At 42.3% G+C, this 10,887-nt stretch overlaps 1 protein-coding gene across 7 annotated transcripts in view; it reads left to right on the top strand.

The window, feature by feature from the left end:
- Window positions 1-10,887, top strand: part of LOC135107533 (protein prickle-like) — a 118,361-nt gene that overhangs the window by 104,084 nt on the left and 3,390 nt on the right. For 2 of the 7 annotated variants that reach the window (XR_010271804.1, XR_010271809.1), the window contains 2 exons: window positions 1-2,104; window positions 10,672-10,785. The exon at window positions 1-2,104 is cut by the window's left edge and continues 699 nt beyond it. Coding sequence is in view for 1 of the 7 variants with exons in the window: in XM_064017498.1 (XP_063873568.1) it covers window positions 1-1,271 (1,271 nt within the window). In the remaining 6 variants the exon portion in view is untranslated. Of the gene's footprint in view, window positions 3,690-10,671; window positions 10,855-10,887 lie in introns of those variants that run through there. The other 5 variants (XR_010271807.1, XR_010271805.1, XR_010271806.1 and 2 more) reach the window with 5 other exon arrangements.

Raw genomic sequence — 10,887 nt, forward strand, 5'->3', positions numbered from 1 at the left:
CTCATTCCCGACCTGCCAGTGAGGGTGTGGCCTCTCCCGCCTCGCCTCGCTCTCCCCGTCCCCCAAGACACCCTCTTGAGTCACCGCGCGGCCTCTCTGACCCTGGCTCATCTCGCGTTCCCTCGGAGGTGAGTGGTTCACGTGCCGCCTCTGAGATGGGCTCTCCTCGTCCGGGTCACCGTACGCTCTCGGCCATGGGCAGTGGAGAGGAAGGGCGTGGACCTTTAGTGCGCTCTCCTCGCATGGGTCGCAAGGCTCTGCAGCACTCACCCCGCGGTGGCCGCAGGGCCGAAGCGGGTACAGTGTCCTCGTCCTGTCAAACATCACCACCGTCGCCACCTGCATCGCCACCGCAGCAACCGGCCACTTCCACTCCCGCGAGCGACGGTGAGGCAGGGCTTGACCGCATAGTGTTAGAGCGGTCCCTAAGTCGCCTTTTGGCTCAAAGAGGACTAACGCTGTTGCGGGAGGCGGCTGCCGGCGGAGCGGGAGGTCTGGAGGCGCTACTGCAGACACCAGAGGATCTGTCAGGGCCCGCACGTCGACAGCCTCTCGATCTATCAGCACTGTCCGATCTCAACTTGGAGGCACTATTGGCGCCTGGGGAAGCCCCTGCTCATGCTTCCATGCCAGATCTGAGTCAACAAGGTGAATCCTCAGCCTCTTCGTCCCCTGCAAACACACCCACTCCTGGCCCGCCCCGGAAGAGCTCCCTTTCCTCCCGCCACAAGGATCGACACAATCGTTCCGTCAGATTTGACCCTGCCCAGGTAGGAGGCGATGCCCCTGCCCGTGCTTCTCACGATGCCCGTGGTTCTTCTTCTTCCTCCTCTTCTTCGGGATCGGCACCTACTGCCCTCGAGGTACCACCTGCGGATGGAGCAGAATGTCAACGTCGCGGACGACGCCACCGATCGCGCAGCTCCAATGGCTTCCCACGCTCTCGTTCTTACTCAGGCACTGCCGTAGACGAGGGTGGTTCCGGAAGCGCTGCGCCTCGGAAGGCTCCCTCAGCGCCCGGTTTGGAGGCCGCCCCTTGGGACACCGAATCCGTCTGCTCCACTTGTTCGTCTTCTTCTTCAGATGAGTTCGATTACGAGCTACCGCCGCGCCGTGCCTATGGCGGGGTGCGCATCAGTTATGTGCCCAACGACGCGCTTGCCTATGCGCGGCGCCAAGCGGGCCAGGCTCAAGGAGGAGCGACAGGTCCCAGCTCTCCCTCACCCCGTCGCAAAGGTGGCGATAAGGACAAAAACTGTATTATATCTTGATGACCTCCGCGCCCCATCCCCTTCGCGGCCTCCCCACCAACTCTTGGCCGCTGCCAAGTGCGCTTATTGTGTGTGTGTGTGTGTGTATGTGTGTGAATATCCAGAGCCTCTAGCCCCTGCCCCTTAATTACTGTCTACCTCGCGGCCTGACGACGCTCTCCCTGAGAGAGTGTCCGCACAGGCCACGCATTGTCCCGCCTGCCTGACACAACATTAACGAAAACAAGTAACGTGTTCAAGGAAGCCGAAGAGAGTGCCAAGAATATTGTCTTCCAGGCCCAGTGTGTATGTGGGCGTGTGTGAGCATGAGTGAGTGCGGCGAAGGGCAACTGCCAGCTCTCTCCACACACTCATCATCGGCGTGTGTTACGGGTTGTCTATATCGTGATTCGTGATTTTCTGTTATAATGTTCAAGGTATCCTTATCGATTTGCTCCACGAAGTATTAATGTAAAGTTATAAACATGTGACTTTTGTTGTAATACCTTAATTCTTGTATGTACGTAGTCTCTTAAAAATAGTTCAAGAAGTTTCAATACTCAAACATTATCGTTTAAGCTAGGTTTATTATTATTTTTTTCTGAGTTTGTTTTCAATTTATTTTGGTGTATATGATGAAGAGAGCCGTTTTGTGCCTGGTGCTTGTGGTATGTTGAAGATCTCCAGACCCTCTGGTGAGCGAGTGGCGAAACTCCTACTAATCATTTCCGTGTCCCTTCACGTTCCACTTTTTTGGCTTTCACTCCTTCCATTCCACCAAGACCTTTCCCTGTCCCCTGGTTCACTGTCCTCGCACTGGCTATCCAGCTCATACAGTTCAAAGATGTGTGGAGGTGAGTGTTGTGCGACCGTGTACTTGTGTACTTGTGTGGCAGCAGGTGTATCTTAGTGATGGAACGCAAGCACCACGCGTGTTCAGCCTTCGCTCTGGAGTGGTGCAGTCTAGATATTATTTTGGTAAAGATCATGTACATTAGCAGCCGGTGTGCCAGCCTCAGAGATAAACTAAGGTGAGAAAATGGCTGGTTATTATAATACTATATATTGGGATACTATTGGATAATGTGTGATTCTTCATTATGCAAGTCACCGCCAGATGTGGAATAGCAAACATGTTCACTTAAGTTTGTCTAGCCATGTCAGTCAGTCATCTCAGGTGTGGGTGCAGGTGTGGGCTGACATCACAAGGACATCTGTGTGTGTGTGTATGTGTGTGTGTGTGTGTGTGTGTGTGTGATGGGTGGGGCTAGTGTGTATGTGTGTGTGTGTATGTGTGCATTTGTGTGTTTATGTTTATCAGCTGCCCACCAATTGTTCAGTATTGTTTTCAAAAAGTTTTGTACAGTTTGTAAAATTTATTGATAAATGACATTTTTTTCTGCTTCTTCCTTTATCTTGTTTATGTTTGTGCCCTATTCTGATGGAACAATTGTGAAGGAGTTTCTCTCTCTCTCTCTCTCTCTCTCTCTCTCTCTCTCTCTCTCTCTCTCTCTCTCTCTCTCTCTCAGCATTCTTAAGCTAGGTAGATATTTATGTACTGCCGTGTTGCAGTCGCTTTCCTAGGCTGTATATTTAACTAAACCCATGATCCAAGATGTTAAATATAAGATCATATCATTGAGTGCTAGCATTTCAAGACTGTTGTCACAGTATGAGTTGTTTTACATGCTGCTTTGCAAGAAAAGTTACTCTGGGACAGGTTTTTTTTTATTTACACTGCAGCATGCTTCACTTTTTTGCTGTGTCTTAATGTAATGTAATGTAATGACTGCAATATAGGTTAATCAAAATCTGTTTAGGCCTTGGTGGTTATCTTGACCTGATTTTGGCCAGTTTGATGTGCCACTGCAATAACATCATGACCAACACCAAATACGTGAACATATTTTCAAGTGATACTGTAAGGGACAGAGCAAGTATGAGGGTTTTTCTCCCACAAAGATAACCTACTAAATCATTTTCATTGAATGTGGATGGTTAGTTCAGTAAAGAGGGCATTGGGAATCTTAGACCTTATGACTTTCTCATGAAGTTCCATCAGTATTGGGTATCGACTGTATTGTTCCTCCTGTCTTTGAAAAAAAAACCTGTATATTCACTGTATTTATTTGATTAGTTGTACATTATAGCTATGCTTTGGAGCTGTTTTTTTTTTTTTTTTTTTTTTTTTTTTTTTTTTTTTTTTTTTTTTAGTAAGCTGTTTATAAATGAAGAGATTGAACATATTCCCTGTATATAAGCCATGCTTTTAATGGGTTAGTGGTTTGTAAATACTACTACTACTACTACTACTACTACTACTACTACTACTACTACTACTACTGCTGCTGCTGCTGCTGCTGCTGCTGCTGCTGCTGCTGCTGTTGCTGCTATTGCTACCAAGATATGATAAAAAGAAATAATATGTTCTCTGATGTATATGTTGTTTTGATACAATTTATCCCTGCTTAGTTTAAGTTGATGACTAAGAAAGACATTTTAAGTAAAGGAGGAGGATATTTGAAAAGAACTAAACAATTGAACATGATCATACGACAAAAATATCTTGTATTACTTTATAATTTTTTTCTTTTTTTATGTAATAGGAGCACTGGCTAAGGTCAACAAAAGTGTAAGAAAAAGGCCCACTGTGAGTACTAGTGTCTAGAAGAATGGTCAAAAAGGATCATCAAAAATTGTAAGATAAGTGTCTTGAAACCTACCTGTTGAAAGAGTTCAAGTAATAGGAAGGAGGAAATAGGGCAGAATAGGGATTAGAGAAAGGCTTGTACAGCAAGGCTGGAGGAGGAGGGGAGGCATGCAGTTAGCAAGATCAAAAGAGCAGTCAGTGTGAAAACATCAGTAGAAGGTAGCAAGAGGTGCAACATTGTAGTGATGAGGGAGAGGTTGAAGATGGTCAGAGAAGAGGAGTTGATAAGATGAAAAGCTTTTGATTCCACCCTGTCTAGGAGAGCAGCATGAGTAAAATTCCTCCATACATGTGAAGCATATTCCGTGCATGGATGGATAGGCCCCCTGTACAGAATTAGTAACTGGGGCATGAGAGAAACTGGCAGAGACAACTCAGAATGGTTAACTCCTTAGAGTGTTTTAGCTAGAGATGAGATGTGAAATTTCCAGTTTCGATTGTTAATAAAGAACAGACTAAAGATGTTCTATGCAATTGAGTGTCTTCAAGAATAGGTGATAGTTACTGGAAGGTTGTGTTGAGTTGATAAATGGAAGAGTTGAGTTTTTGAAGCATTGAACAATACTAAGTTTGCTCTGCCCTAATCAGAAATTTTTGTGAGATCAGGGCATCCTGATTTCCACTTTCCTATGACTTGAACTCTCAAGAGGGAGGTTTCAAGATACTTATCCTGCAATTTTTGACTACCACTTTTGACTCTGTTCAGGGACTGCATTTTTTTTATTGCAATTTTGTTGCCCTTAGCTAATGCCCCTCCTACATAAAAAAAAGAAGAAAAAATAGCACTCCATAAGACTAGAAGAAAAATAAACTCAGCACTTACAACAAAGCTAGATTCAAGCAGCTTTATATGGCATAACAGAAACACAGTTCAGGATTTTATACTATAGAATAAAACATGTGATCTTGTAGCTAAAGTGGCAAAAGTTGAATGTCTTGAAATGGTCTAGTCATGTAGGAGATCAGGATGAGTTTAAGTTGCAAAAAAAGTCAGAAAGATGGAAAAATGTAATCAAGCAGATTTCCAGAGATGAAAAAGCAAAGTTACTGATTAACTCTTGAATCAGTGAAGTTCACTAAATAAATAAGAGTAAGAATATCTAGATCTTCTACATTAATGTCACACAGAAGGAAGCTTGCAGTTAGCAAGCTCATAAGAGCATTAGTGTGGTGGTAATGATGGGAGCCAGTAAGAGATGCAATATTACATCAGTGAGAGAGATTGAGGTTAATAACTTAAAATAAGGGAGTTGATGAGATGAGAAGTTTCGCCTTCACTATTTAATTAAGTGAAACCTGTTTATGATGTCTTTTCACTGACACAAATAGCTGTTGCAGTAGGCTAGTTTTGTTTCCTAGTATGGTGAAAGATGGCAAAGAAAGCTGCTACACTTACTTGAAGTTAGATAATTAAGTCTATACAATAGTGGTAAGCTTGTTGTGAGAGGAACACCACAGTATGTACTATATTTATATACATGCTAGAAGAACTTTATGAAAAGACATAAAATGAAGCAGAAGTTTATACACAGGTATAAAAAATATAAAGTACTTAGCTACTACTTGTCATAGGTTTGATTCTCACAGCCTTGTTCAGTGAAGGGATTGTAACAATATTTTAGTTTTCCCATCACAAATGTGAGTCTACCATGATGTTCCTTCCACCATGGGTTAACCATCAGGGACACTTATGTGTCCAATATTTGGTCATTGTAAAATGTTTTATCTACTGCATATGACTGATAATGTTGAAAGATGAATCCAATTACATGTATCCAGAACAGGACCACTCTAAGAAAAGGTTTGCATCAGCAAGGAACAAATTAAAGGTGCATTTCATTATCTCTGCCATCATTTGTGTACAGACTCCATAATTGAAAGATCAGCTCCTCAGCTACTACCTCCATGTCTTCTTCCCTATGATGAAAGATGTTAAGTAATCCCATGTACATTGAAAAGTTAAGGTTCTTAATGGTGGTGGTGTTTAGAATGATAATCTGAAGAGGATCATGGTTATCTGCATTTTTTTTTCCTGGAAAACTGAAAATTGCATTTTATTGGAAAAATGCTATTTATTGCCTAGTTTAAGATACAAGATAATGACATGCAACATTTGTAATATTATGGATGTCAATTAAAACACAGATGTGGTATTAAGGCACAGTTTTGTTTGATGTCTGGAGTAAAAAAAATATTCTTTTAAAAGTAACATGATTTATTGTTAACAATATGGGAATTTCAACAAAAAAGTGTAGTAGAAATAACTAAGAGATTGAAACCAAAGGTAACTTGTAAATATTACTGAAGCACTTGTTTTGCAATAAATAAGACAGTATGTGCCAATTAGTATCCGTTAAATGAAACACAGGACCTACCAGTCTTAGAAAGTCATCATCTGACATATTAGTGTCTACTGCATTCGTGAGGATGACATCTTGTGTGATATTTTGGCATTACTCATGACAACCATATGGTTCATCACTTAGCAATTTTGTAGTAAGACAACTACTTCTACCAGAGGTACTATACATTCCTTTTGGTAGGAACATTTGACCAGAAGGACAGTGTGGAGCATGAGTGGGGGTGGTATATCAACACACTAGACTGGGGTCAGTCTGCAATTGTCTTCCACCCAGTTGAAGAAGCTGGTTATGCTAAAGGATCATTGGCATGGACCCTTATCATAGTCACATAATATGCTCTGGATATGTGTTGTCCGAGTGTTTCATAGGTTGGCAGCAGTTTTTAACCTGCATGCTTCTGTAAAAACAGATACCATCAGGGCTCTGCAATGTTTGTGTATTGTCCTGGAACTCTAATTTGCAAATGAAAGTTCCATCACAAGGCTTTCCCGACTTTCCAAATGCCTGAAGGACTTCAGATTCACAGAAGAAAAAGATTTTAATACATGAAACTTGTTTTGCCAGACAAGCACCTTGTATCTGCTCTAGTGAATGCATGGAAGCCAAGAAGTGGATTTACCTTTTCCTCACCAAGAGTAGCATACAATGTCTCACAACACAAGGAGACAGTCACAGCCTGCCCTCCAAAGACAACTCTTCCTTCTCACAAAACTACAAGCACCTAATTAAACACACACCCTTCACTCAAAATTCAAAATTATCATGGTGACTGCTACACCAACCTCAGAGTCCCCATCTGGGGAGGGAACCACAAATGTCGCCAGGTTGAACTGCTCTTCTGGTATTGACTCTAAGTGTCTTGACACACCCCTCAACTTTTTCTTCATTAACTTTTGCAACATTCACAGTCTTAGATCTAATTTTCAATCTGTAGAACACCATCCCTCCTCTACTAAACCTCATCCTCTTTTCCTCACTGAAACACAGGTGTCTGAGGCATCTGACAGGAGCCCCTTTTCTGTTCCCTCCTACTTTCTCTATTGTCATTTTCAATCCAAAGCTGGATGTTGCATTTATGTGCACAATGACTTAACCTGCTCTCATGCCCACGCTCTTTAATCTTCTGAGTTTTCCATCATCTGGCTACAACTACAGAGTCACTCACAAACTAAATTTATCTGTGCTGTATACCTTTCACTAACTTCTCTGGCTATAAGAAATTCTTTGACTTCTTAACTTCCAAAGTGGAGCACATTCTGACTGTCTTCCCTTTTACAGATTCTTGGAGACTTCAATGTTTACCACCAGCTTTGGCTTTCTTCTCCCTTCAATGACCATCCTGGTGACCTAGACTTCAACTTTGCTATCCTCCATGACCTAGAGCAGTTGGTGCAGCACCCTACTTGTATTCCTGACTGTTTTGGAAATACACCCAACATTCTTGACCTTTTCCTAACCTCTAATCCTTCTGCTTATGCTGTTACTGTCTTTTCTCTGTTGGGCTCCTCCGATCACAATCTCATATCTGTATCTTGTCCTATCACTCTAATCCCTCCTCAGGATCCCCCTAAGCAGAGGTGCCTCAGGCATTTTGCCTCTGCTAGTTGGGGGGACCTGAGGAATATTTTGCTGATTTCCTTTGGAATGACTACTGCTTCCGTGTCAGAGACACATCTCTGTCTGCCGACCACATAACAGAGGTGATAGAGTCTGGCATGAAGGCATACATTCCTCACTTTTTCTCGACCTAAACCTTCCAAACCTTGGTTTAACACAGCCTGTTTTCGTGCTATACATGATAGAGAGGTGGCCCACAAGAGGTATTTAAACCTTCCATCACAAGAACTTTTGTGTGCTTTGTATTTCTGCCTGGAACCATACCAAGTCTGTTCTCCAACTAGTCAAAAATTCCTTCATTAATAGAAAGTGTCAAAATCTTTCAAGATCTAATGCCCCTTGTGACTCCTGGCATCTAGCCAAAAACATATCTAATAACTTTGCTTCTTCTTTCCCTCCTTTATTTCAACCAGATGGCACCACTGCTATCACATCTATCTCTAAAGCTGAACTCTTCACTCAAACCTTTGCTAAAAACTCTATCTTGGATGATTCAGGGCTTGTTCCTCCCTCTTCACCTTCAGACTACTTCATGCTACCTATTAAAATTCTTCGCAATGATGTTTTCCATGCCCTCGCTGGCCTAAACCCTTGGAAGGCTTATGGACCTGATGGGGTCCCTTCTATTGTTCTCCGAAACTGTGCCTCCATGTTTGCACCTTGCTTTGTCAAACTCTTTCAGCTCTGTTTGTCAACATCTACCTTTCCTTCTTGCTGGAAGTTTGCCTACATTCAGCCTGTTCCTAAAAAGGGTGACTATTCTAATCCCTTAAACTACCGTCCTATTGTTTTAATTTCTTGCCTATCTAAAGTTTTTTAATCTATCTTCAACAGGAGGATTCTTAAACATCTATCACTTCACAACCTTCTATCTGATCACCAGTATGGGTTCCATCAAGGCCACTCTACTGGTGACCTCCTGGCTTTCCTTACTGAGTCTTGGTCATCCTCTTTTAGAGATATTGGTGAAACTTTTGCTGTTGCCTTGGACATATCAAAAGCTTTTGATTGAGTCTGGCACAAAGCTTTGATTTTCAAACTACCCTCCTGCAGCTTCTATCCTTCTCTCTGTAACTTCATCTCAACTTTCCTTTCTGACCATTCTATTGTTGCTGTGGTAGACAGTCACTGTTCTTCTAAATCTATTAACAGTGGTGTTCCTCAGGGTTCTGTCCTGTCACCCACTCTCTTTTTATTATTCATCAATGCCCTCTAAACCAAACTTCTTGTCCTATCCACTCCTACGTTGATGATACCACCCTACACTTTTCCACGTCTTTTCATAGATGTCCAACCCTTCAGGAAGTAGACATTTCACGCAGGGACACAGCCACGGAATGCTTGACTTCTGATCTTTCAAAAATTTCTGATTGGGGCAGAGCAAACTTGGTATTGTTCAATGCCTCAAAAACTCAATTCCTCCATTTCTCAACTCGACACAACCTTCCAAACAACTATCCCCTCTTCTTCAATGACACTTAACTGTCCTCCTCTTCTACACTGAACATCCTTGGTCTGCCCTTTACTTATAATCTAAACTGGAAACTTCACATCTTATCTCTAGCTAAAATTGCTTCCATGAAGTCAGGCGTTCTGAGGTGTCTCCGCCAGTTTTTCTCACCCTTCCAGCTGCTAACTTTGTCCATGTCCATCCAAATATGTCTGACCATGTATGGAGTATGTTTCACATATCTGGTGGGGTTCCACTCATACTGCTCTTCTAGATAGGATGGGATAAAAAACTTTTCGTCTCATCAACTCATTTCAACTGAGTCTTCAGCCTCTCTCTCATTTCTGCAATGTTGTATCTCTAGCCGTCTTCTACGGCTATTTTCATGCTAACTGCTTTTCTGATCTTGCTAACTGCATGCCTCCCCTCCTCCAGTGGCCTCACTGCAAAAGACTTTTTTCTTTCTCTCATCCCTATTCTGTCCACCTCTAATGCAAGAGTTAACCAGTATTCTCAGTCATTCATCCCTTTCTCTGGTAAACTCTGAAACTTCCTGCCTGCTTCTGCATTTCCACCTTCCTATGACTTGGATTCCTTCAAGAGGGAGGTACCTTTTAATTTTTGGCTACCACTTTGGACCCTATTTGAGGACTGGCATCTCAGTGGGCCTTTTTTTTTTTTTTTTTTTTTTTTTTTTTTTTTTCCTCTCCCCTTGGGTGGTGTCCCTCCTACATAAGGAAAAAAAAAAATTGGAGTCAAGTGTTTTGTTGAGCCTTTCCAGTAAAAAAACTGGTCTTTGTGTAGATATCAGCACAGAATCAGTAAGAGCACATCAGTATCCGGTGAGCAGACATCTAGCTACTCACAGAAGAATCCTTGCTGGCTTGGTTAGTGAATGTCTCAGTCTCTTCATTTACTTGCTCATAAAGATTTGGGACTATGTATGTACTTTATCCTGATTTAGCCTCAGGCAATCAGCAGCGAGGTTATAAAAACAGCTTTGGCTCCTCTTGCAGCAGAGCCAGTTCTAGTGTTCTGACCATCCAAAGTATAATCATATTTTGGGGTCCCATTATGTACCTTTGCCTCCATTTACAGTCCTGACTTATGATCTGAAAGAACTGCAATGTCATTGTATCATTAGTGAAATATCATCACATCCATGATCATCATCATCATCATCATCTCACCTACAAAACTGAAAGGTTTGATTAGTTCCTTCTTTTCATGTTTGAAAGATCTCTGACAATTGTTTATCAATGTGTGTGTGTGTTTCTGCAGGGAAGTAAGAATTGTGTGAGTCGGGGTGTGGACAGCATGGAGGGGACTGGACTTCTCCCTTCTGGAAACTGTGGACTCCTTGGTGACATTTTATGCTTCCTGAACCACTTGCAAGTTAGTCAAACCTTTGTGGATGTTTTAAGTCTGTCAGGATTATGGTTTTCTTTCTGAATTTCTCTTGAGGTAAGTATGTAACATTACTAACACCACTACTTT

This window comes from Scylla paramamosain, chromosome 15, assembly GCF_035594125.1.
Source record: "Scylla paramamosain isolate STU-SP2022 chromosome 15, ASM3559412v1, whole genome shotgun sequence".
In the NCBI taxonomy this organism is placed as follows: Eukaryota; Metazoa; Arthropoda; class Malacostraca; order Decapoda; family Portunidae; genus Scylla; species Scylla paramamosain.